Source organism: Melopsittacus undulatus, chromosome Z (genome assembly GCF_012275295.1).
Source record: "Melopsittacus undulatus isolate bMelUnd1 chromosome Z, bMelUnd1.mat.Z, whole genome shotgun sequence".
Taxonomy (NCBI): Eukaryota; Metazoa; Chordata; class Aves; order Psittaciformes; family Psittaculidae; genus Melopsittacus; species Melopsittacus undulatus.
Window position 1 is genome coordinate 76,155,744 of NC_047557.1, and position 25,784 is coordinate 76,181,527.

Sequence of the window (25,784 nt, forward strand, 5' to 3'; positions counted from 1 at the left end):
TTTAGGGGAAGGTTGTGAGTCACTGTATGTAGTCATCTCAGTGGTGGTGTAGCACTACCAGATCTTCTAGTAAGAGCCCTTCTTGCAGGAGTAGAAATTGTAGTACACATCGTTCACAGTAGAAAGATGGAGATAGAGCTGGAGGGATTAACATCACAGTAGGTGTTTGTGGTGCACAACACTGGCAGTGGAGCTGTGGAGCAGTAACTTACCCGTGTGCACCCTAAACCCGTTCTTTGCTTTTTCTGTTGAAGAACGTTCCTGAGCTTCCAGACACTACCGAGCACTCGAGGACTGACCTGTCTCGTGACCTGGCGGCCTTGCACGAGATCTGCGTGGCACACTCAGATGAGCTCCGGACACTCAGTAACGAGAGAGGTGTGATGCAGGTAAGCAGCAATGGCTAACGAATGAGTCTCTGTGGGTACTGACAGCGTGTCTGGAGCTAAAACATAGTGTCAGTTTGATTTGACAAGTGCTCTTAAGCTTGTGCTATTCACTAGGAGGTTGTTAGTTGTGAAGGTAGATGCTTAGTCCATAGTTTTGTTTCTAGGTGCAACAAAACCAAAGAGGGTTTGGTTTAAGTTCTAGAGGAAGCCTAAACCCACAAAACTACTATCTCCTGACAGGCTCTCTGGATCATTTGTTTTCAGATTTTTTTTTTTCCCACTTGAGAACTAAACTTACTTTGGTTAGCTTTCTGTTGATGCCTTGTTTCTGCTTCCTGCCTTTGCCAGTACACTTGTGAACAAACCTGGCGTTTCTTACAAGCGTTAGCAGGACACTTTCTTAGCCACAAAGCAGCAAATAGGTCTGTGAATGGAAAGACAGGAGTTGGCAACACTGGTATTCTGAAGGTAATGTCATGCTGTCAAATCACGTTTCCTTTTTTTTAATTGTTTTTGCTTGCCCAGAGAAGCTGTGGCTGCCCCATCTCTGGCAATGTTCAAGGCCAGGTTGGATGGGGCTTGGAGCAACTTGATCTAGTGGAAGGTGCCCCTGCCTGTGGCACGGGGTTGGAACTGGGTGAGCTTTAAAGTCCCTTCCAACCCGAACAAGTCTATGGTATTTTAAATTTCCTAGCAGTAGGTCTGATAGGCTAATGCTGAAGATGCTTCTCAAGCATATGACTCTTCTTGTTTCCAGTAGCTAACATACAGTTTTGCTGACTCTTTCCTCATGCAGCACGTGCTGAAGAAGCTTTTGGCTATTACTGAACTGCTTCAACAAAAACAGAATCAGTATTGCGTGTCTAACAACATCAGGTAGCAGCCCGCTACCTGAATTCTGCATGGATCCAGCATGCCCAACATGGCTACTCACACCAGTATCACTTTTTTCTGCTCTTGCCAAAAACAGCACACCCTGTCACATTCCCAGTGATGTGTGAACTATGCAAAAAGAAAAACAAAGATTCTGTTGGTGAATGACAGTACCAGCAGCTTTTTTAAGCTATCTGTGCAGGACATTTGCACTTTTTGGGGGTATTTTTTTTATTTTTTCCATTTGGAAACAGTTTTCACAACCTCTGAGCCTTGGTGTACAGTTCACCTTCCGCACAGAAAACGCTATGACTGTGTCTTGAACTTTGAAAATCACTTTCAGCACCTCCGATTGCCAAAGTTCCGTCTTGTTGGAAGAGGATTGTCAACTGATATGAAGTGTGTTGCTTTGACAGCCACATATAACTGGATAACATTTCTTACTGTAATTTCTGACTGGTTACAATAATTGTGACTTTTGACGGTTTCAAACCACTTTAACCTGTATTTACAAGAATTTGATGTTATCATAGAAACAATCTTTACTGTACACTTTTCGTACCATGCTGTTTCTCTGGCTGGAATCATGTCGAAAGAGAATACGCAGAATGGGTCTTGTCAGGTTTATTTTTCTGATGTGCCACTGATTCAGTCTGAATAGTTCTTCCATCAGGAACTGTGTATCCAGATAAATCACAATGCTTTTGTAAAATGTTTACAACAGTAAATAATTTGAATCCAGTAAATTTATTGATCGTTGTATCAGACATGCATGCATTCATTAAACCATTTTATAAAATATGTATTGGTCAGTCTTCTCTGTGCTGTAAGTCTAGCATCAATATTATTTTTATAAGTGAAAAGACAAGTTTTTAAAAATAAATCAAGCTACAGATCAACTCTTGATGGAAACTGGCTCTAAGTTTGGCTGCTGTGGAAATTTTTTACTGTCTTCACACAATGCACTTTGAAATGCTCACAAGTTATCTCCTTTTTAGCGTGAATCCTCCAACAGTGTTACGTTGTCCATGTACCTTAACGTGTGCATTCCTTTCACAGGGCAAGAGAGGCAATTTTAGATCTGTGTCATGGATGGCGTCATGCACTTCACTTGTAGGAGAGTGATATAAAGGAGTGAGTTCAAGTTCAGTGGTAAATGTGCCAGTGGTTTAACAAGCTTTGGTGGCAAGGTGCACTTGAGTATTTACTGAATTAGAAGACCGGGAACTGTTGGGGAGATCCTCCTGTTGAGTCATGAGGTGCAAAAGGACCCCCCTGCATTCCAGACTCTTCCTTGGAGAGGAGTCAAGGTGTGGCTCCACCCAGACTTAGTCCCAGAGTTGGTCAGGGGTTTATGTTTAAAGGATATATGCACATTCAATCCCTTCTATCCTTTACCTGAGGTTTTATAGTTCCAGTGTGCTTATTCCCTTGCTGAACATCTGATGTGGGAAGGAACCTTTCTACCTTGCACAATAACCCCAAAAGGTGTCCCTACTCAAGGGGAGATCCTGGCATGCTTAACAAGCCCTGGGCAGTCCACTAGGTTATGGACATTTATGTTATAGAGTCTGTTATGGGCTCCATAACAAATGCAGCGAGATAACTGACTCACAATCAAGTTTTCATACCAGACATATTCCAGCTTGTGTGTGCTCAAATCGCTCCCTAGCCAGTGGTACAGCCCTGAGCTGTGGTGGTGTTTCCTGTCTCTGGCTGGGTGCAGCCATCATGACCAATGCTGCTGGCTGTTGCTTAAGCAGAAGAAAGGACCAAGCTGCCACAAACTGTTAAAACTGTAAAATACAGAGTTGATTCTGGGGGTATTTCAGCATCAACATTTGTAATTTCTCTAGGCAGTGGTACAGTCAGGAATAAAAGGATGCTGAGATTGACAGACAAGGCAATTGTGCAACATGAACACAGTTGTTGCACCTTTACAACCACCACGCTCTCTCCTGTCTACAAGAACTGCTTTTTCTACTAATAACTCATGCAGGCTTTCTCTTTGGGTCTCTGCTGCAAGGTCACTGCATATCCTCAGCCTGCAGCAGACCCTTGTGGGGTTGCCCAGGTTCCTGCAGTGCTGTAGCTGAGGGTTCCTGATTATCACACTTGCCAGAGAGGTAATGCAAGATCTTGGTGCTACTGAATTGTTTTTCATATCATCCCATAAAGCTGCTGTTTAACCTGTGGCTGTCATGCCTGTAATAAACTGTACCTCAGAGGAAAAGGTAATTAACAACGTTGTTCTCCCTCTCTACACTTCCCAGTTTGCAGTTTATTCTGTGTGATGAAGTAGTGCATGCTCTGCTTCCAGCTTCCAGCCCATTCAGAACCTCAGCACATGACTTCAGCTGTGTTCAGTCACACTTTCCTGGATGACATGAATGTTGGGTGAATGGTGCCAGGCGTGGAGTGAAGCTGTGATAGCTGCATTCCTTCCCTCACCAGTCAGCCAATGGCCCAGGTACAGAAGGATGTGTCAAAACCAGAGTGGCTAAATGTAGCTGGTGAGGTGTAGGCAGTGTAAAAATACAAACTGAGAACAGATTTGGCTGGCTATGTGCCCATTACATATGGACTAACAAGAACGAAACTGAGAAATTCCTGATGCTACACCTACATGTGTGTTTTATGGAACTGTATCATGTTCTAAAATGGGGTAATGGAAGGAAATAAACTTTGCTCTAGATGTTGAAGCCATTTAACTGCTTAGGAGGACTTCAGAAATACTGTTACCCTGAGGTAAGTTAAGCCACAGCAATCCCACCTGAGATCACAACTGTAAAGTCAGAGGTGTGCTGATGACTTTTCATACTGCAAAGTATGTTGCTGCAGCCTCTCAGTGCATGTAACAGCTTCAGAGGTACCAAGTGTTACGGCCACAGCTGTATTTGTTTAGCTGTTCCAACAAGCTTGGGAAGAGGAGAGCACCCCTGCTCTAAAGCACAGACGGGCCTGTTGACCCTGGCTTATGTTTATTCACCTCAATAAATGCCCAGTCAAAATCACCTACTGCCACTCTGTGGTGTGGTCCTGAACCCAAAACTCTTCCAAAGTGTCAGATCTCTTAAAGCAAACAGGTCTTAAAGCAAAAAGATCAAAGGAGGTGATCCTGCCCCTCTACTCTACTCTCGTGAGATGCCACTTGGAGTACTGTGTGCAGTTCTGGTGTCCTCAACACAAGACATGGAGCTGTTGGAACAAGTCCAGAGGAGGGCCACGAGGATGATCAGGGCCTGAAGCACCTCCTGTAGAAAGACAGGCTGAGAAAGTTAGGGCGGTTCAGCCTGGAAAAGGCAAGGCTGCATTAGAGACTTCACAGCAGCCTTCCAGTATCTGAAGGGGGCCTATACGGATGCTGGAGAGGGGCACTTCCATCAGCAACTGTAACAACAGGACAAGAGGTGATGGGTTCAAACTTAACCAGGGAAAGTTCCGGTTAGATAAAAGTTTTTTACTGTGAGGGTGGTGAGGCCCTGGCACAGGTTGCCCAGAGAAGCTGTGGCTGCCCCATCCCTGGCAGTGTTCAAGGCCAGGTTGGATGGGGCTTGGAGCAACCTGCTCTAGTGGAAGGTGTCCTTGCCTATGGTAGGGGGTTAGAACTTGATGAGCTTTAAGGTCCCTTCCAATACAAACCAGGCAGATTCTATGACTCTTACTGATGTGTGACCTTGAATAGATGAAGGTGTAATGGAATTAATCATTTTAGTGAATTAAAATGCTTTATTGCAGTTAAAAAAAACATAAGAAATACCTCATGACAGAGTAAGGAACCTGTGGCAGGCAGGTTCACAAGACACTTCAGTTTCTGTCGTCAGATTCCATCTTTCTTCAAGATTACAGAGTCCACAAAATCGTCATCAGTCCACTCTTCCTAATGGAAGGGAAAACAGCAGCATCTTGAGCAACATGTGAATTTAGTGTGTTTTATACTGCAGTGCACCAGGCAGCATGTAAATGTAGGTGCACAGCCTATGCTGCCACAGAAACCTCTACTATAAGTCAAACACAATTCAAGCAGCACTGTCGACGCAGGAGTCCCAGACAACACGGAGACAATCAATGTGATCAAGCGATTGCCAAAGTTTATTCAGATACAGTGCTCCTTTTATACCCTTACACCCTTAGGTTTCTTATGTAACAGCTTTGGATACTGAGCTCTAATTGGTTAGTCTAGAGGTTACACAGCTAATGTTTATAACTTGTTATAATTGCGATTAAACACCTTACTCTAAATATACAGTGGGAAACTACAACCTTGGCAGAGATCATTCTCTGCACGTTTTCAGTGAAAATTACAGAGGCATTTTTACGGCCAATTACGTGGCCTTGGCTGTTTAAGAACCCTACACAGCATGGGTGATTTCACAGCTCTGAGCTGTGCCTGCCACCAGTAACAGACTCGAACAGCAATGTCAGACTGATCTGAAGCATAGCACCTCTCCGCATGACTTGGCAGACCTGCCAAGTTCTGTCAGGATGTTCCTGTCAGGATGCTGGGCCCTGCTTGTCTTGCAGCCTCCATTCTAATGCCACCTGGGTAGCAGCTGCCAGGCTTGGTTAACTGACAGGGCTAGTTCAAACTGGAAACGAGGAGCCTACACAGAAGTCACTTGATGAAACACATGTTTATGAAGATTCCCTTCAGATTCTCCTGACATGCCTCAGCTAAGGTCATGGCCAAGAACTGCTGAATGACACTGAAGGTATTTCCTTCCCTGAGACTCCCCACAATCTGAATTCCTGCTCAGACTTTCTCCCACTGCTAAAAGTGAGTTCATTGCTCCAGGTAGGCCCTAGTCTGGCATGAGATTCCAATTAAGTTTTGATTCATTGGTTAATTTAAAATGTTTCCTGAATGCCTCTCCCAAGCAGTGCTATCCAGCATGCTCCAGAGCCCTCTGTAGAGACTAAAACAGAAATAACAGCCATGTAAATATACCACACAGAAGATTATATATATATATATGTATATATGTGTGTGTATATATATATATATACATATTTATTTTAGCCATTAACAGCTAATTCCAGAACACAGGACTGAAAGCCTCCTGGAACTAAGCTTGCTTTCTGCTATGCTCTTTATGCCCAGGATTTAACGCCTAATAGAAGTATTCCATAAACAGAAAAGGACTAAAATATTTCAACTAGTGGTGATGAAGCCCTTTAAACTTAAAGCTGGTTATCACAGGCTGGTTTGGGTTGGAAGGGACCTTAAAGCTCATCCAGTTCCAACCCCCTGCCTCGGGCAGGGACACCTTCCACTAGACCAGGTTGCTCCAAGCCCCCTGCAGCCTGGCCTTGAACACTACCAGGGATGGGGCAGCCACAGCTTCTCTGGGCACCCTGTGTCAGAGCCCCATCACCCTCACAAAGAAAAATCCACGCCTACTCTTCAAGTCACAGGGACAGAATCACTTTAGCAACTGCACATTTCAGAACCTGTATGAAGTTTAGCTCATGCTTCTTCATGGACGACAACAATGTAGAGATATCCCCAAGAGCTCAGATTTCAGCTTTTTCCTAGTATCTCACGGGTTTTATGGCTTCACCATTTTTACTGCACCCGAGTCAGCCATACTTAACCACTATCTGTATGTTTCTTCTATCATTTAATATAATTTCCGTAACAGTTACAGCCTTGACACTGACATCAACTTCAGCTATAAATGATTACATCAAGAAACAAAGATCTTAGAAATAGATTAGAACTGATTGTGCACCTGTATACCACAGCCTAATTATTTAAAGAAACACATACATTGTTATTATCAGCTAACTACAGCATTAGTGAAGTCCTAAGGCTTAAGCAGTACGCAAGCACTACAAGCTTTCAAAAAGGCCAGCTCAGATCTGCTCTTGTATGTGACAGTTACTCAGAAATGAAATTATGCAAGTTCAAACCCTTCACAATTCAGGTACACCAGTATTTAAAAATTCTAACTTTCACGATCTGTTAACACTGTGCAAGTACTTATCATGAAATGCTGTAGGCGACTTTATCAAACCAGTTTATTTCTTTAAAAAATATTCTGAATATATGTTTATTAGAAAAACAACACAACAATATCAAAACACACCAACAGTCATAGAATCACAGAACCATAGAATAGTTAGGGTTGGAAAGGACCTTAAGATCATCTAGTTCCAACCCCCTGCCATGGGCAGGGATATCTCACACTAAACAAACAAAAATACAAAGTGCCCCATCCATAGCAGCATAACTAGAATAAGAGCACCTTTAAATTAAACCGGGGCAGGGAAGGAGCAAGTCTCCAGAGCTCAGCAGAATCTGTTCTCTCAGCCATTTTGTGAGAAAGTGGAAAGTTAGGGAAGTGAAAACACACATTCTGTATCTTATGTTAACAGACGGCCCTCTTCAGCTGCTAGCAAATTTTTCTAAATGCCATACTGAAGATGCCTTAGAACATCCAGATGCACACCATCTTCAGTATCAAGAAGTCCAGTTAAAAATAGCTCTTCACAAAGCTCCACCAGAATGCATTCTCTACAGCTTCCAGTCAATGTCATAAATAAAAGCTCTGAAAAGCATTCAGGTTAGCTCTGAAGGATTACCTTAATTCTGCTTTCATCTGTTGAGCTGCTCTCCTCAGTCCATCTCCACCTTATTTCTATTTGTTCTTATAACCCGAGGTACTACCTACCCAGCTGTAATCTATGCAAGCGTGCTAGCAAACTAGCTGACGTAGAAAGTCAGTCCAGCAGCTGACTTGTGCATTGTGCAAGCTGCCACATAAAGCACTGAAAACAATTTTAGAAACACTGGTCAGCAAAAAAAAAAAAAAAAAATCAACACATTAAAACTTCTTTCAAAAAGCCTTCTTCCACTTTATTCCAGCATATACTCATTTATTTTGTTAGAGAACGGTAAAAATGTGTGGTTGCTCTATCATAAGGCTTCCCTCTTTTGATATTAAGGAAGAGTGGAGTTTTGTGATGGAGTAAACATATAGCATAGCAGAAAGCATAGTCGAAATAATTATATTCAAAAGGTGTATGAATCAATAGTGGGCTTTATATGTGGTTGGGGTACGGAGTAGCAAAGATGCAACATCTCATAAAAAGGCTGAGGCTTTGTTATTCTGTATCCCAGCTATTTTGTAAACTCAGCAATAGCTGTACCATCCGGTAGTAACTCCGTAGTTTTAGTAGTAGAAACCAACATAACCATATACAGAACAGGGAGTGTACGAAGGAATGTGCTGTGGAGCTATATCCAAGTAGAACCCAGGTATACCAGAAGCAGCCAAGTGAAGATAAGAGAATGCTAACGTCCACAAAACGATTGGGGCCTGTCCCAAGAGGCTGAAAGGTGAGAAGGACAAAACGAGGAAGACTCCTTACTTCATCTGAGGAAGACTCCTTAATTCATCAGGACGACCACCAGAGGGGGCTGCGCAAGCACAGAAGAGGCTGATGTCGCAATGGACTGATGGAGCAATCCCTGATGCATATGTATTAGTAGATGAACCAACCTATATTGAATATGTATTAGTTGCAAAACTTTTAATGTATAAATTGTGAACGCGATGTGACGGGGGTTGGAATCAGATTTGGGTGCATACCAAATTCCCAGCGCCTCAATAAAGCACCTCATATAACCATCCCCGTGGTTATGTGTTTGTCTCGACGTTAGCATTTTGGCGACCCAGGTGGGACCTCGCAGCACTGCTGATGCGGATCACATTTCGATCCTGCTCCAGCCGGCGCCGGCACCGGCACCGAGAGATTCTCAGGGAGCCATCGACTGCAACCGACCTCCGCTGCTCACGACAGACCTCTGACACAGTAAGAAAGGTGCTTTATTTACTTGTTTAATTTGGTAATGGTACCAGTTTTGTAAGGTATGGTGTACCGGCTTCTGGTAAAGTCTGGTCTGGTAAAGCCTGCCAGTCAGACGTGGCAAAAGCTGTGCTTGGTTGGGCTAGGGAGCTCCCGGGGCAAGACTAGGCACCAACTGTTAGACAGTGGCGAAAGCCCTGCAGGTTCGGCAAATTCGGTTTGGTATTGGTTTTATGCTGCGCAGACAGCATCGGTGTAAATAAGTGTTATAACTAAGTGGTGTAACATAGTAGTGCAAATAAGTGCTGTAATTAAGTGATGTAACTTAGTGGTGTAAAGGCAACTTGTTTTCCTTAGGAAACTCTTTTGCACTCACAAGATGCTGTCAATTCCCAGATCCTCTCTGGTAGGCTGCCTGTTAAGCCATTGGAAGGAATTGGGATTCGGGCAAAGTATGCGGAAAAGTAAATGGATTGATTACTGTAATATTTGGTGGACACAATATGAACTAGAAGATCAAGAAAAGTGGCCTGAAAATGGAACTCTGCAGTATAATACTATATTGCAAATAATGTTGTAGAAGGGAAGGAAAATGGGATGAAGCGCCTTATGTAGACCTTTTCTTTACTTCAAGGAACAATAAGGAATGGCAAAAGTCTTGCGGAATTATGGTTGTTAGAGCAAGTGCAAATGAACAATGTAAGACTTGTAAGAAAAAGCGTGCTGGATGTTTTGCTTTAGAGAACAGTTTGCAGCACCAGAAAGATTATGTAGATCTTGATTTGGCACTAGCTCCACTTGTGCCACTAGTAGCAAAGGAGGAAAGCGGGGAGGTGAAAGATAATGAATGTGCCGCTTTCGAGATCAAGTGATAACGATCCTGAGGACTAGAGTGATTGTGATTGTAAAGAGGCTGAAACTTCTCCTACTGGTTTTACACCAAACTCGCCTGAGAGGAGGAGGGGGAAAGAGAATGCAGACTCAGGCATCTCAGGCGAGGAGTGCAGTGCTTGCACGTTTAAGGCAGGGAGTTGGAACAGAAGGGCCAGTACACATTAAAGTGCCCTTTTCTCCTGGAGATTTGGTTATCTGGAAACAATCAGCATGGACATACAGAATCCTGATAAGGTAGCCCGTGTAATGAAAATGATCATGAAAACCCAGAATCCAGATTGGGATGACATCCAGGTGCTTAGACATCCTCATGGATTCAACAGAAAAGGAAATGGTGTTGTGGGCTGCAAGATAAAGGGTTCGGGAGGACATACGGCAGGGACTGGTTGATGGAAATGTAGATCAGAACTTCCCTACGGAAGATCCGATGTGGGATTACAACATGGGAAGGGGAATAAGGAATTTGCAAAGGTATCAAGATTGGGTAGTTGTTGGAGTGCAGAATGCTATGCCTAAAACAATAAATTGGTCAAAGCTGTATAATGTGAGACAAGGAAAAGACGGAATCACCATCTGTGTTCCTGGAAAGACTTAAAGAGACAGCAAAGAAATACACAGATCTGGATGTGGAAACCGAACAGGCTAAGGCACAGCTGGCTTTGATCTTTTTAGGGCAGTCTCAGGATGACATTAGAAAGAAATTGCAGAAGTTAGAAGGTGCAGACTTGCAAAACCTGGACAGATTGCTGGAAGTGGCTTGGAAGGTGTGTAACAATAGAGAAAAAGAAAGTTCCCAGAGGCAGCAGCAAAATCTATTGGCAGTGATCCAAGGGAGAGAGCAAGGCTTCTCTAACCCTAGGGGAAGAGGGAAACGTGCGGGGACGAGGAAGAGGATTTTGTAATCTGAACGCAGAGATAAATGGGGAAAGAATAGGATATAATCAATGTGCAAATTGCAAGCAGGAGGGACACTGGAAAAATGAGTGCCCGTTGAGAGGAAAACAATTTATGTCTCCAAGAAACCCTTTTGTGGGATCAGAGGTGGCTCAGGCAATGGTGCTGGGAGAGTATAATAATCAAAGTTGACTAACCGAAACAAGAAATAAGGAGCCCCTTGTGAAAATAGTTGGGAGAAGTAAAATTCTTAGTGGACCCAGGGGCTACCTATTCAGTTTTAAATGATTTGCACGGAAGGTTAGGGAAGAAAACAACCACAACTGTCGGGGCCACAGGGAAGGAGGAAATACAGCCATTCCTACAACCCCTAGACCTGCGATTTGGGGGGAAGGAATTGACATATGAATTTCTGTATATGCCTGAATGTCCTGTTCCCCTTTTAGGACAAGACTTATTAGCTAAATTGGATGCAACAATTGTTTTTGAAAATGGTGAATTAACCATGCAGGTCCCGGAATCTAAGGCAGGACAAATTTTGGTCCTTTAGGGTAAGATAAACCCATCACTCGAATCCCGGAGGAGGTTGAACAGGCTGTAATACCAACAGTTTGGGAAACAGAAATTCCAGGCAAATCAAAAACTGCTCAACCAGTGATAGTGGAATTAAAGGATGGAGGTAGGCCAGTTAAGAGTTAAACAATACCCCTTAAAATTAGAAGCCAGATATGGAATTATAAGAACAGTTGAGAAATTTTTAAAACATCAAATTTTGGAAGAATGTGAATCAGAATATAACACCCCAATTTTTCCAGTGAAGAAACCTAATGGTGAGTATAGGTTAGTCCAGGATCTGAGAGCTATAAATGAAATAACGAAAGATATCTACCCAGTAGTTGCAAACCCTTATACATTGTTAACATCTGTGAAGGAAAAATATAAATGGTTTACAGTGATTGATTTAAAAGATGCCTTTTTCTGCATTCCTCTTGACAAAAGTAGCAGGAAACTGTTTGCATTTGAATGGGAAAACCCACAGAATGGGGAAAGACACAATTAACATGGACCAGACTCCCACAGGGATTCAAGAACAGTCAAACACTCTTCAGAAACCAGCTAGCCAAGGAACTGGAAACCTGGACCACTCAAGGAAAAATACAGGTACCGAGATCACAGTACCTTTTATTGCAGTATGTTGATGACATCTTTATTGCAACTGAACAGGAGTCACTGTGTATAAAGGTAACCATTGAAATTCTAAACCAAATAGGCCTGAACGGGTACAAGGTCTCAAAACAAAAGACACAAACTGCATGCACAACTGTGCTGTATTAGGATGTGAAATCTCACAAGGACAACGAAAGCTGGGAATAAATCGCATAGAGGCAATTTGTGCCATTCCAGAACCACGGAACCTACATGAGTTAAGAACATTTTTGGGTATGGCAGGGTGGTGCAGATTATGGATAATGGACTATGGACTCATTGCTAAACCCCTGTATGAGGCCCCAAAGTCATCTGTCTTTGTCTGGGATAAACCACAGAAAGAGGCCTTTAAGAAACTGAAAGAGGCGTTAATGAAATCTCCAGCACTGGGACTCCCAGAACTGACAAAGGACTTTCAGTTATTTGTCCATGGACGACAGAGATTAGCACTGGGAGTGTTAACACAGAAACTTGGAAGCTGGGAAAGACCAGTGGAATATTTCTTGAAACAACTGGACCCAGTAAGTGCGGGGTGGTCTGCATGCCTGAGGGCAGTGGCAGCGACAATTGTATTGATACAGGAGGCCAGAAAATTGACTTTGGGAAAACACATGGAAGTGTTTGTGCCACACATGGCGACAACCGTCTTGGAACAAAAAGGGGGGTACTGGTTATCCCATAGCAGAATGATGAAATATCAAGCAATTTTAACAGAACAAGATGATGTGAATTTCAAGACTATTAACCTGTTAAATCCAGCAGCCTTTCTAGGAACGGACCTGGAAGAAGGGACGCTTGAACATAATTGTATAGAGGTCATCGAGTACACATATGCAACCAGAACAGATTTAAAAGATGAACTTCTTGAACAACCTGACTGGGAACTTTTCACAAATGGCAACAGTTTTGTGGAAAATGGAACACGATATGCAGGATATGCTGTAACAACACAGCAAGAGATAGTTGAAGCAAAAGCGCTACCTCTTGGAACATCAGCACAACGAGCAGAGCTCATAGCTTTTACGAGGGCACTGGAATTGAGTCATGACAAAAAAGGTAAATGTGTGGACAGATTCAAAATATGCATTTGGTGTAGTGTACATACACGGAGCATTATGGAAAGAATAAGGGCTTTTATGTTCTCAAGGAACCAGTATAAAATATCAAAAAGAAATTTTGGAATTAATAATTGCTGTGCAAAAGCCTAAACAGGTGGCCATTATGCATTGTAAAGTGCATCAAGGAGGAACTTCAAAGATATCTGAAGGAAATACATTGGCAGACCGGACAGCTCGATAAGTGGCCCAGAAGGTATGGAATATGATGGCACTGATACCTCTCAAGGTAAGACCACTCCATACCTATCTCTCACAAGATACAAATTATTCAAAGGAAGATGAGAAATTGGCAGGACTTTTAAAGGCTCAGAAGAATTCTGACGGATGGTATACAACAATAACTGGACAAGTAATAGTGCCACCAGCTATAATGCGAAAAATTCTACAGACCGAACATCAAAAATGTCATTGGAGTGCAGAAGCATTGGTGACTTATTTAAGGCGAGGAATAATTTCCACACAGATGTTAACCATGGCAAAATCAGTAGGGTCAAAATGTGAAATTTGTTTGAAAAATAACCCAATAGTAAGGAAACAAGTTGAAATGGGAAGGATCAGAATAGAGATGGAACCAGGAGACTATTGGCAAATTGATCTTGTGGAATTACCAAAGACACAAGGGTATAAATACCTATTAGTGGGGGTTGACACCTTTTCAGGATGGCCGGAAGCCCTTCCCTGTTGCACCAATCAGGCAAGAGAGACAGTGAAGTGGTTGCTCAGAGAAATCATTCCACGATGTGGTGTTCCTTTAGGAATATCATCAGATAGAGGCCCACACTTTATTGCAACAATAGTACAGGAAATAAGTAAATTATTGGGAATATCATGGAATCTACATACCCCCTGGAGACCTTAATCTAGTGAGCAGGTGGAAAAGATGAATCAGACAATAAAAAGACAAATCAGTAAAATATGCCAAGAGGCCAAAATAAAATGGCCACAAGCACTGCCCATAGCCTTGTTGTGAATCAGAATAAAACCTAGAAGTGGAATGTCAGTAAGCCCCTACGAAATCTTCTATGGAAAACCATATGAGGCACCAGAACCTAATCCCAATACCCACATTAAAGTGAATCAGGATGTTTACAATTATGTGCTATCTCTAGGTAAAACCCTAACCAGATTGTGAAGTACCTTGCTGTGGAACAGGTCACTGTCCTTGGAGAATCCAGTGCATGACATTCAGCCAGGAGATCAAGTGTACATCCAAAATTGGAATGAGGAACCATTAAAAGAACGGCGGGATGGACCTCATCAAGTATTGCTAACAACGTTTACTGCAGTAAAGGTAGAAGGGGTGGACTCTTGGATACATTATACATGAGTGAAAAAGATCCCAAAAGTCTGGGAAACCTAGATGTTGAGTCCTACAAAACTTAAACTGAAATGTAAGCAAGATGTCTAGGTTTTTCTGTAGGACTGTGACTATTGTCTGGTTTTTAACACCATTGATGGTTGTCCCCTTTTTAGAAATCCCACAAAAGGGAGATGTTTTGATACAGCTTGTTGGACAGAATACCACTCTGATCTGCAAGTTCACAGACACCACTCCAATAGGATTAATGTCAGTAAAGATAATCTGGGAAAAGATAAATTTATTTTCTCAAAAATCGGATCTGATTTTTGATAGCAAAAACAAAAGTCAACTGCAAAACGAACGGGAATCAGAAGTTGAGATTGAAAACAAACTATATGATCAGAGTTCAAACAAAGGGGAAACAAAATTGATAATGGCTGCTTCTCTTCAGATACACAGATACATCAGATGTATCATCAAATGATGTGTCTTCGTATCCGAAGGGAAATGACCCACAACAATGCATGGACTCATCAAATCATAGGAGCAGCAACAAGAGAGTATCCAAAAAACCCAAGACCCCCACCCGCTTATTTGGAGACAGCTGCCTAGACGCAGCAGAGAGTAGCTGCTTCCTAATAGGTAGACGAAAGCGAAAATACTTGCTAAATGTGAAGTATTTTCAAAGGGGGGAAATGTTAGAGAACGGTAAAAATTTTACCCCATAAATCTGTGTGGTTGCTCTATCATAAAGCTTCCCTCTTTTGATATTAAGGAAGAGTGGAGTTTTGTGATGGAGTAAACATATAGCATAGCAGAAAGCATAGTCGAAATAATTATATTCAAAAGGTATATGAATCAATAGTGGGCTTTATATGTGGTTGGGGTACAGAGCAGCAAAGATGCAACATCTCATAAAAAGGCTGAGGCTTTGTTATTCTGTATCCCAGCTATTTTGTAAACTCAGCAATAGCTGTACCATCCGGTACCTTAGTAACTCCGTAGTTTTAGTAGTAGAAACCAACATAACCATATACAGAACAGGGAGTGTACGAAGGAATGTGCTGTGGAGCTATATCCAAGTAGAACCCAGGTATACCAGAAGCAGCCAAGTGAAGATAAGAGAATGCTAACGTCCACAAAATGACTGGGGCCTGTCCCAAGAGGCTGAAAGGTGAGAAGGACAAAACGAGGAAGACTCCTTACTTCATCTGAGGAAGACTCCTTAATTCATCAGGACGACCACCAGACGGGGCTGCGCAAGCACAGAAGAGGCTGATGTCGCAATGGACTGATGGAGCAATCCCTGATGCATATGTATTAGTAGATGAACCAACCTATATTGAATATGTATTAGTTGCAAAACTTTTAATGTATAAATTGTGAACGCGATGTTATGGGATTCGGAATCAAATTTGGGTGCGTACCCGATTCCCAGCGCCTCAATAAAGCACCTCATATAACCATCCCGGTGGTTATGTGTTTGTCTCGATGCTAGCAATTTCAGCCATAATTCTGAGTTTCCACCTGTAAAGCTGGAATTTGCCCACAAGTGTTTAGATCCTGGCTTTTCAAGAACTCCATCACAGCACTCCAAACCTCCGTCTCACAGCTATTCCCCTTCACTGGCATCATGGAAGCTCCCCTTGCTGAAAGTACAAATCTTGATGCTGGTATGTGGTTTGTTAAAATACTTTCAACGTTCAAGGAACAGCAAGAAGTATGGCCTGCATGTTCCTTCCCCTCCCCACGAAAGACTGGGATATTTAAGAACCCTCCTAAGTACAGGATATATGTATTCTACCTGAACAACACATAAAAATATTAATGGGTAAAGAAGTTTCTCAGTAGCTGTGTTGCTTTTGTCATGGCAGTTAGAGTGGAAAAAAAGTACTTGTACAATAGATTTACTGACCTCATCCACTTTACATTTCTTTGCAACATATTCATCATCTTCATAACCTTTCCTCTTCCTCCTAACCCCCAAGCAGAAAAAAAACAATTTTATAAGTCGGTCTCCTTATTTGGCCACAAAATTAAGATTATGCACCTATCTGTAACATAAAAAACCTCCAGTGCTTAAACTAGCAGCTTGCTAGAAGCCCACAGTAGGCAGTAAAGTGAAAAGGGCAGAAAAGAAAATCACGAAGTTCTATGCCATCAACGTAAATCTTAAAAATATTAACCCTTTACACAATATTTATTTTAATCATAAGTTTTTAAAGCCCTTGATGCTCACTATGCGTGACATCAAGTGGGTAAACTTTAGAAGCCACCAGGGTTTGAAATGCTCTGTTACAAAATAATCAGTATCGACACTTGCAAATTAGTTTTGCAAATCAGCACAAAATAAGACATTTATGTATTACTGGAAGCACTGCTTTTGAATCTCGGTTCTCAGATTCCAGCAGACACTCTTGCACACTAAGCATGTGAACAGACATCCTGGTGTACATATTTAGATGTTTTCACTCTCCATCACTCACACAGAGAAAACTAATGTTTCTATAGCAATAAAAAGGGCAGAAGTTTAACATCAAAGAGTAAGTATTTACTTACGAGTTTGTATTAAGTAAAAGATCCAAGCTGTGACACTTCTCCAGTTTCTGTTTTAGGGCAACAACCTCTTCAGACTTTGGCAGCTCATATTTCCTTATAAGACTGTTCATGCCTACAATGGCAACAACACAGCCCTAAGCACATTAAACAATTTCTGCTCTACCTTGTTGTATAGGGTTTGCATGAAAAAGTTTTTGGCAGTGGGGGACTACAACAGTGCCTTCTGTGTGAAGCTACTCTAAGCTTCCCACGTTTGATGGAGCCAATGCAGCCAACAAGAAGACAGACCATGGCTGAGCACATCAAGAACAGTGAAAGCACCACTGGGAGAATATACACAGCGCAAAAAAACCTGCAGAACTGCAGCTGGGAAAGAGCCATGAGAATATGTGAGAGCAGCAGCCCTGGAGACGCCCAGGTCAGTGCAGAAGCAGGGAGGAAGTGCTCCAGATGCCAGAGCAGAGGTTCCCCTACAGCCCGTGGTGCAGATCATGGTGAGGCAGGATAGGCTACTGCAACCAATGGAGGACACCACTGTTTTGAAAGCATCATATGTAGCTTTTAAAACAGTCAAAAGACACTATAAGCAACATGCAATATATTGCAAACAGCCGACACAGAAAGCTCACAATGTAAAAATCTTGTATTTGTCAAAGCGAGTGTAAGACATTGAAAGTATTAACTCCCCCTAACTACTTGCTTACAGAACTTCCCATCCTACCAGCACTGAAACTTTACAGGATCAAAAAGATGTAACTATTATCTTATTTCGAGTATTAGTTTTAAACAACATCAAGGTACAGCAGAAGCTGACCACAAGAGCTACACTGAAACAAGTCATTAGCATCGTTGATCTTGGATTTCCTCAAGGTAAGTTACAGTAATGTAGAGTTCATGTTTCTCTGCTAACAAGCCTCAGAAAAGCATAGGTATTTTTTACATTCAGCATCGTACCTCCTTCTTAAGAAAAGACTGCTTTCAGTCTTGTTAAGAATTAAACTTAAATTTACAGATACCCTGCAAGAAACAAGATTTTTTTATTCCTATCAGCATTTTTCTGTTAAACTAACCATACACAGAGGTTACAAAATTTCCTTCCAGCAACCATTTGTTTAAAGAAGAGCTGCCTTTGGGCTGAAGCTACCTTCCAGAATAATGCAAGTGAAGAGTAAGGGATTCCAGCATTTCCTTTACATCACAGCAATGGAAACCTGAAGACTGAATTTGTTAGCAGGAAGAGACAGGGAAGAGCATCTTAAATTTTATAAATTCAATTTAAATTTATTTGCAGATCCAAGTGATTTGTATAGTGCATTCTCTACTACAGTCTGTTTAATCAAAGGACTGCATTTTTAATGCTATCACCCTCCCATTTTAAGTGAGTGCATTAAATAATTATTTGCTTACTGGAAATGTTGTACCCAGCTTTTTTATTTAATTTAGAAATGGTAATAATCAGTATACTACATTCCCCATTATCTTAGCTAAGCCATGCTGGCATTCTTATTATTTTTACCTATATATTTCTCACACTAGCAAACCTAAACATCTTTTGAAACATCTTTACTGCTGCAAAATGGAAGCAAAATACAGATCCTGGTGTATCACTTACCACTAACCATTTAGCTTAGAAAAGATGCCCTCTGGTGGTAGAAGCAGTTATGTGCAGGCTTTTTAATTTTTAGGGGACAGTGACTGAAAAAGTCATTTCATCCCGATCTACAAAACCCTTAACTTAGTTCCCAAAACAGAGTTCTCACTTTGTAGCCCGCTGCTAGCACATAGATGTCTGTGGCACTTATATTCTCAGAAGCACCAGGCCCTTCACCTTTCAGTTTCATTTGTTCATATCACTGGAAAGCCTCACTGTCTCCCCTTGCATCCACAAGCTAGGTAGTTCATTCTACCGCCCATGTTTTAATTATCTTACACATGCAACCAGGTAAAGAAAACCCTTTGAAGCACATCCTTCTGCTTAAAGTTTCTGGTCTTTGCTAAAAGCTGTTCTCCCTCCTTTAGGAATACTGTTTATCATACTTTCCCAATGTTTACTTACATTTTATGCCATCTAGTAGCTTGGCTAGGGTTATTCTGTCATTTTTCAGCTTAAGACTTTCTGATAAATAACTGCAAAAAGACATGGAAGAGTAAGTCCTTACATTAAAGTGTTACAATTATCTGTAGCAGCTAAAATTAGTTAATAAAATATGTATTCATTCATTAGTTACATCTGCTAGAGCTCTATAATTACATGTAGAAAGAACACACTGGTTATACAAGTGCTATAAAATGATGAAAAAGCAAATTTGTAATTTGCAACATTCTTCTGTAAGAACATGAAGAAAGTATTCCCCTGCCATGTATGGAACTGGATTTGAGCCTCACTGTGTTAAAGTCAGCTTACATTTAAGACTCTGTCAAGTGTTAAGTTAACATCACACTATCACACAGTATGACTGTTGGAAAAGCAAATAGTACAGAAGTGTTCAATCAGACCAGGAGACAGAAAAGTTTGTAAGATGGAATAACTTCTTTTGGCAGCTGAAAGCAAAGGCTCAAAGCTGTCTTGTAAGAGCCTGTGCATCCCTTCCTCTTCCCTCAGAGATTCCAACTTCCTTTCAGTAAGAACATTAACACATACACACACCACCTGAGTAAAACACCAAAACGTGTAAGCAACAACCCTCAACAGGACTGGCAAGAACCAAGTAGTTATATCCCTTCCCAGGGAATGTACTTACGGATAAATTAAAAAAATTCAAAGACTCCAAAATGTATCAACCTGCTCAGTCTGTTTTAACTTCAAGCTTACTTCATTTCTGACATTATCAGCCGTAACAGTTGCAGCTCCCAGACAGATGCACCAGCCACCACAAAGCTGACAGCTGCTCTCTTAATACCAATGCTCTTGTAGAGCTCAAATTTAAGAGTGTTATTTAACCTTGTGCTAATACCAGAACTGAAGACTCATTTGAAGCCACCTATTAGCCAGAGCACCTACGTTTTCCTGAACCCTTCACTTTTTCAAGACAACTATACACTGAAGGTCACTGCAGCAACAGATTTTCAAATCTTCCATGCTTTGTCCCACCCTTGCAGGTGTGCACCTACCCACAGGTCCACAAGACCTGAGCTGCAGCATTAGCTTCTCTCATACCTAGCATGTCAAACTCAAAACAATAAATGACGTTATAGCAATAGTATGGTACAGAGAGGTGACAAAGACTTGAGCTCTTCACAAATACGCAAAGATAAAAAGTTCACATACCTTGATTCATACATTATCTACAAATTATTCTAGTTCTTTTTGTAGGCATGCTTTTCTGAATTTTGGCACAAACAGTACAAAATATATGTTTAGGAATGAAATCCAACAAGTTTCAAGTCACAGTAAACACCTGAATATTTTTACACTGTTCAAAGAGTACAGTCAACATTGTGGAGGACACTCCTACGCTGTCTTGCTCTTTCAGAACAAGAGGGATTTCATACTCATTTAGAGCAGATGGAAGTGAAGTATCTTTAAGCACTGTCTGCATCTTTCATCAGTCCCTGTTGCCTGGAGTTGTTACACTCTAGGTGCAAATTACTCACACAAAGCATTGTGTGATTAAAACACTCCCGCTGCAGCTACTTACAGCAACTACCTCAGCTGTTTTTCTGGAAGGAGTGTGTTTTGTACTTAAAAGGAAAGAAACCAAACAAAACATGCATTTCAGTAATGATATCAAAGTGTTTGGTAGTACCTTTGAAAACACCAGTGGCTGGACAAAAAAAAAAAAAAAGGAAGAAGGGACTGATTTAAAACAGCACTTACATGCTGTTTTAAAGTGACTGACTCCATTTAGTCCATTTCCATGGAAACTGAACAGCTGTACCAGTCAAATACAACACTCAGTTTCCACATACCTAGCAGCTGTCATTTCAGTGTAATTTCATTTGACTGCAAGCTGAGATAAAAAAAAAAAAACCTAAGATTAAGGTGTTTCCTTAAGTGTTTTAACACTCTCAGTTTCTACTGTGTTTCCACATTCTTCACTCTGACCTTCAAGATGAGTCTGAAAATCCTGTGCTGCTCTACTTAGGGCAAAGTCATCCATTTGGTAGTTTTTTTCCTTTCTTCCAAATTCAAAACCATATACCAACTATTGCATTTGTCACCTACATTTTGAAAATGGAGGAAAAAAAATCCAAAACAAAAAAATACACACAAAAAAAACCCAAACCCAAAAATAATAAAAAAACAACCCACACAAACAAACAAACAAAAAAAACGAACAACAGAAAAAAAAAATCAAAACCAAAAACCCACCAACCAACTAACCAAAACCAGCACTGCTTCAGTTTTGGAATATATTTAAAGAACACATCAGAGGCAGTAAATACACACTTGTACTACTTAAGAATGTCTACAATCCAACTATTTTATCCAGGAAACAAATAAGATGTTTAAATCACACCTATAATGAAAAAGAAAAGATTACCTTTCCATATTAATTCCTGCTCTTGAACCACTGGATAATATGGCAGCAAGAGCTATCTGTGAGGGACTGAAGAGCAGGTATGCATCTGTCAGAGCCACCCGACTGAGGAAGTCATCAGCTGTTTTCCTCAGAACTTCAGGATTCTCCAGCACTGGATAGCGAGTCTGAAAAAGAAGTATTCAGAAAGTAAGTAGGTGTTCCTTGCCTTCTTGTTCATGAGCTCAGACCACATAATTCAGTAGTACTTGTTAATACGAAAACATAGCAGACCATCTTCTTACTCCAAAAATAATCTAAAGTGCTTATAGCCACAACTAAACCAACTTCCTCCCAGATATCTGCCTATCACTTTAGAAACTAAATCTTTTACAACCACAGGCACAAAAGCAAATCAAGGTTTTTAACACAACCCATGACAGATTTATATTACATCAGTATATGGGGTATGTAGCACATTAAACAATACTACCTTTAGATCGATTAGAAATCCCTCAAATGGCCTGTATGGATTATGGACAATAAGATGAAAGTTCAGTTGCTGAATAAGCAGTAGTTCATATTCCAGTATTTGTTCAAGAGCTTTTTCCTGTCCAGCAGGACTTTCTCGAAGGTTACCAACAAACTGTGCACTGGACACATTAAATTCATCCACTTTACAGGCCAAAAATGCACATGTCAGCCTTGGGGAGGGAAAAAAGGAAAAAAATTGACATATGTAGCATGCAGCTTCTTATCAAGAGTACAGTTCAGAAAATTTTTATCTTCAAAACACTATATTCTGAACACAAAAAACTTCCAAATGGAAACTGAAAGTGACCATACTTTGCCTTTGCTTGTATTTAAGCTCTGAGATGCCCTTTCTCATTTTTTCAGGTCTTTACAGATACAAAGATTAAACCTCCAATATTTTGCTTGACAGAATAACTCAAGGTGCATTGATAACTCACATTATTATCCGAGGATGATACTCCATCACTGAGTTATTGAGGTAAAAACGTTTGAAATACATGGAAGCTGTTCCCTGGATTAAAAAAAAAAAAAGGGGGGGGGTTGGGGGAAGGAAAAATGTAGAAGCAAAACCAGATTAATAAACTAAAAAAAAATTATCATGAAACAGAAGAGGCATGTTTGAATATATACTACAGACATACAGGATACATTAAGGCCATTGGAAAGTCTAATACATGTATGCCTGCAATATTTATGCTCAAAAACCCTGCAATATCTTCATGAGAAAAATGTGAAACCTACATGAAGTTTAAAAATCAAAGACTGAAAAGGATCCTGAAAGTTGTGAGTAGTCCGAGGCAGAACATCTGACTTTTTAGATCAGTAAGTTTCCTAGTGTGTTTAACAATTACATTTCTCTGTGTGTCAGGAAGTACTGCAGTGAATGACAAATTTCTATGCTGGCCTGAATGCCATCGGCATGAAAGCAGATGTTTTCCGTAAACATTACTTGGCAGGTCTGATCCAGCACATGTACTCTTAACAAGGGTGTCTTCATTTCAGCTGTAATAGTCATTTTTTCCTCCTTCCTAAGTAGCTGGTGCTGTGCTGTAGCTTGGCTTTAATCTGAGAACAACACTGATAACATACCGATGTTTTTAACACTGCTCAGTAATGTTTACCCTGATCAAGGACTTCTCAGTCTCACGCTCTACCAGGGAGGAGGGGAAGCCAGGACAAAGCAGAGACAGGACACATGACCCAAACTAGCCAAAGCAGTATTCCATAGCACACCACGTCATGCCCAGTAGATAAACTGGGGGGAGTTACCCGGAAGGTCAGATCGCTGCTCTGGTTAGGCCGAGTATCTGTCAGCAGCTGGTAAGCCATCACTTGTGCTTATTGTTTTTTCTTTCTCTTTTAGTTTTATATTCTCTCACCTTGTTATTTTCCTTATTAATAGTAGTAACGGTTTTGTATTGTACCTTAGTAACTGGACTGTTCTTATTTTAACCCATGGGAGTCACATTCTTTCAATTCCACTCTCCACACCACCGGGAGGCAGGGGAGAAAAAGGGAGGGAGTGAGAGAACAGCTGCTTGGTTCTGAGCTACCTACTGCGCTTAAACCACGGTAGTCCTTAGTGGCACCCAACATGGGGCTCAAAGGGTTGAGATAACAGATCTGACCAGGGTGTGTCTAATAGTATTTGTGATAAGCATTAATTCTTTCAGATTAATAGTCACTTGCCACAGTGCTGATTTATTGGCTCTTGGAGTTGTGCTTGGTCTCAGAGTTTCAGTATGTTACACCTTACTTGCAACCTGTACTTCCTGTTATAGTGCTTATCAGCTCTGGGGCTTGGGCTAAGATTCTCATTTTGTTGTACTTTATGACAATGGCTCATGATACAATAGAATTATTGATCATGAAACTGATCTGGTATGCACTCTCAGCATGACCACCACCTCTGTACTTTGGGAGGCATGTAATGGGAAATGTTAACAATTACATCTCTTTTTTTCCCTGCCTCAGAGGGCCAACCTGTGAAGGAGATATCCTCCCACACCTTCTGCCCCTCCCCCTCCGCCCCCCTTCCCCCCTCCCCCCCCTCAGCTATTTACAGCAGCATTTGAGAATTTTAAGGATTTTTAATGTCTTTTGAGTACCCTTGAAACCAGCCTGCTCCTTTTGCAGTGAACCAGCACGTTGCTGCATCTGGTTTAGGTCTTATATATGGTTAAATGATGATCTAAGAATACCACTAAGAGATCTTCCCCATGGCTGGACAGTCATGAGTGGCAGTATGTGTGCAACAGTATGGACAAGTACCCAGACCAGCTGCACCTTTGGAACTGAACTGACAGGAGACAATACAGATTAGATACATCATAATGGCTGGGTGACAAAGGCAGCACAACTTTATTCCCTGCTACAGCTGTGAGTCACCACTCTCTCCCTTCTGAAATATGCTCAAGGTAAGTCATTCAAAGGTATTTTTCCTTTTACTCTTTAACCTATATAGGTTAGTTTAGTGCCAGTAAAGCTTGCTTTGTGGTCAGACAAGCACCAGTGCTTGAGAAACAACTGGGTGACAGCTCAAGTTTGGGACTGCCTCCTTTAGCTACAGCTAACGTCCTGGGTAAAGGGTGGCCTTAATGACCTTGAAGTTGATTTCCTACCTCGCTGATTCTATAGATAACATCCTGTCTTTAGAATGTCTACACTACCCTGAAAACAGAGTGAAAAAAGGGTTTTAAACACAGACTGCAGCACTGTTAGACAAAAAAATCTGAAGGATATCCAAAGAACAAGACACACAGGCTCTGCCGCTTACCACCACGGATCTCGGCATGGCAGGCTTAAAGACGGAGCAGAAGTCCAGCAGCCGCTTTTCGTAGTGCTTGCATATCGCCAGCTCCTCATGAGGCCTCAGAAGCCGAAGGTCGTTCTGCTGGACCTTGAGGGTAATCAAAGATAAGCCTGCCTCATGTGCTGCGCCTCTGCCCACACCTCGGCTCCTCCCCTCAGAGGAGGCCGCAAGGCTGTGGGACCCCTCCCGAGCGCCCTCTTCCTCTCCTCCCTCACTGCTCCCACTCCCACACCTTCCCAGTCGCCGCAGCCTTGCTGTGGAAGTTGCGGTTGGCCTCCTCCCGGCACCTCTCCAGCTCCTGCCAGCTGCAGAAGGTCCAGTGTCTGCGCTGCGTGCTACTGTGATACATACCGACGGTGATGATATACCGGCCCCCCACGCTTTCCGGTATTACGCCTTCCGGTGTGGGAGGGGACCTGCTGGGAGGTGTAGTTCAGTGGTGGGGAGGGGGATGGGAGGCCTAAGGATCGCTGAGGGGAGCGCGGTCCCGGAACGGGAAGTAAGAATGTGACGGTAGGCGCATAAAAGAAGCCGTTTGGGTCAGAAAAAGGGTGACAGCTGACTTGAGAAAGATTAAGAACAAACTCAGGGTCAAAACCACATAGGTTGTTTTGAAAAGATCAGCAAAACAGAGGGTACCCGTATCTCCAAAGCAGCTTGATTCATTGTAATGCTAAAACTCACACCCCTTGAGGTAAGAGACCGTTGCCCACAGGGACCCTACGTCACAGAAGATGTGTAGTGAAATAAATACATAATGGCATTGTCCTGGGTTCAGCAGTAGCAGTCATTTTTCTCCTTCTTAGTAGCTGGTGCAGTGGCTGTGTTTTTGTCTTTCAGCCTGGGAACAATGCTGATAACACACCGATGTTTTTGTTGTTGCTCAGTAATGTTTACTCTGCTCAAGGACTTTCTGAGTCTCATGCTCTGCCA

At 41.8% G+C, this 25,784-nt stretch overlaps 2 protein-coding genes and 1 long non-coding RNA gene across 4 annotated transcripts in view; 2 read left to right on the forward strand and 1 right to left on the reverse strand.

The window, feature by feature from the left end:
• RASA1 (RAS p21 protein activator 1) overlaps window positions 1-2,063 on the forward strand; it is a 54,772-nt gene extending 52,709 nt beyond the window's left edge. Inside the window, exons 24-25 of the mRNA XM_031046197.2 lie at window positions 255-389; window positions 1,186-2,063. Of these exons, the coding sequence (XP_030902057.2) occupies window positions 255-389; window positions 1,186-1,269 (219 nt within the window). The 3' untranslated portion in view covers window positions 1,270-2,063. The remainder of the gene's footprint in view (window positions 1-254; window positions 390-1,185) is intronic.
• A 2,908-nt stretch (window positions 2,064-4,971) lies between these two features.
• CCNH (cyclin H) lies at window positions 4,972-25,225 on the reverse strand. Of its 2 annotated transcripts, none has more exons than XM_031046193.1 (9): window positions 25,084-25,225; window positions 24,816-24,938; window positions 22,477-22,550; window positions 21,999-22,209; window positions 21,530-21,693; window positions 19,102-19,172; window positions 17,046-17,157; window positions 16,402-16,462; window positions 4,972-5,142 (listed from the first exon to the last, which is right to left on the reverse strand). In XM_031046193.1, the coding sequence occupies exons 1-9, from the start codon at window positions 25,198-25,200 to the stop codon at window positions 5,083-5,085; spliced, it is 993 nt and encodes a 330-aa protein (XP_030902053.1). In that variant the 5' UTR covers window positions 25,201-25,225; the 3' UTR covers window positions 4,972-5,082. The 2 variants fall into 2 exon arrangements, with proteins under 2 accessions (XP_030902053.1, XP_030902052.1); XM_031046192.2 differs by lacking the exon at window positions 4,972-5,142 and adding an exon at window positions 14,811-15,823.
• LOC115946002 (uncharacterized) lies at window positions 8,187-15,952 on the forward strand. Its single transcript, XR_004080163.2, has 2 exons — window positions 8,187-9,089; window positions 14,296-15,952. It is a non-coding gene; the product is annotated as an uncharacterized lncRNA (long non-coding RNA).
• Window positions 25,226-25,784: the final 559 nt, after the last annotated feature.

Excerpts from the sequence above, each read along its gene's own strand:
- CCNH (XM_031046192.2), bottom strand. The coding sequence starts at position 25,200 with ATGTATCACAGTAGCACGCAGCGCAGACACTGGACCTTCTGCAGCTGG. Across the intron at positions 17,158-19,101 it reads GCTACTAGATGGCATAAAAT|GCATGAACAGTCTTATAAGG; the intron begins GTAAGTAAACAT and ends TTGCCATTGTAG. Across the intron at positions 16,463-17,045 it reads CTTTTACTTAATACAAACTC|GAGGAAGAGGAAAGGTTATG; the intron begins GTAAGTAAATAC and ends CTTGGGGGTTAG.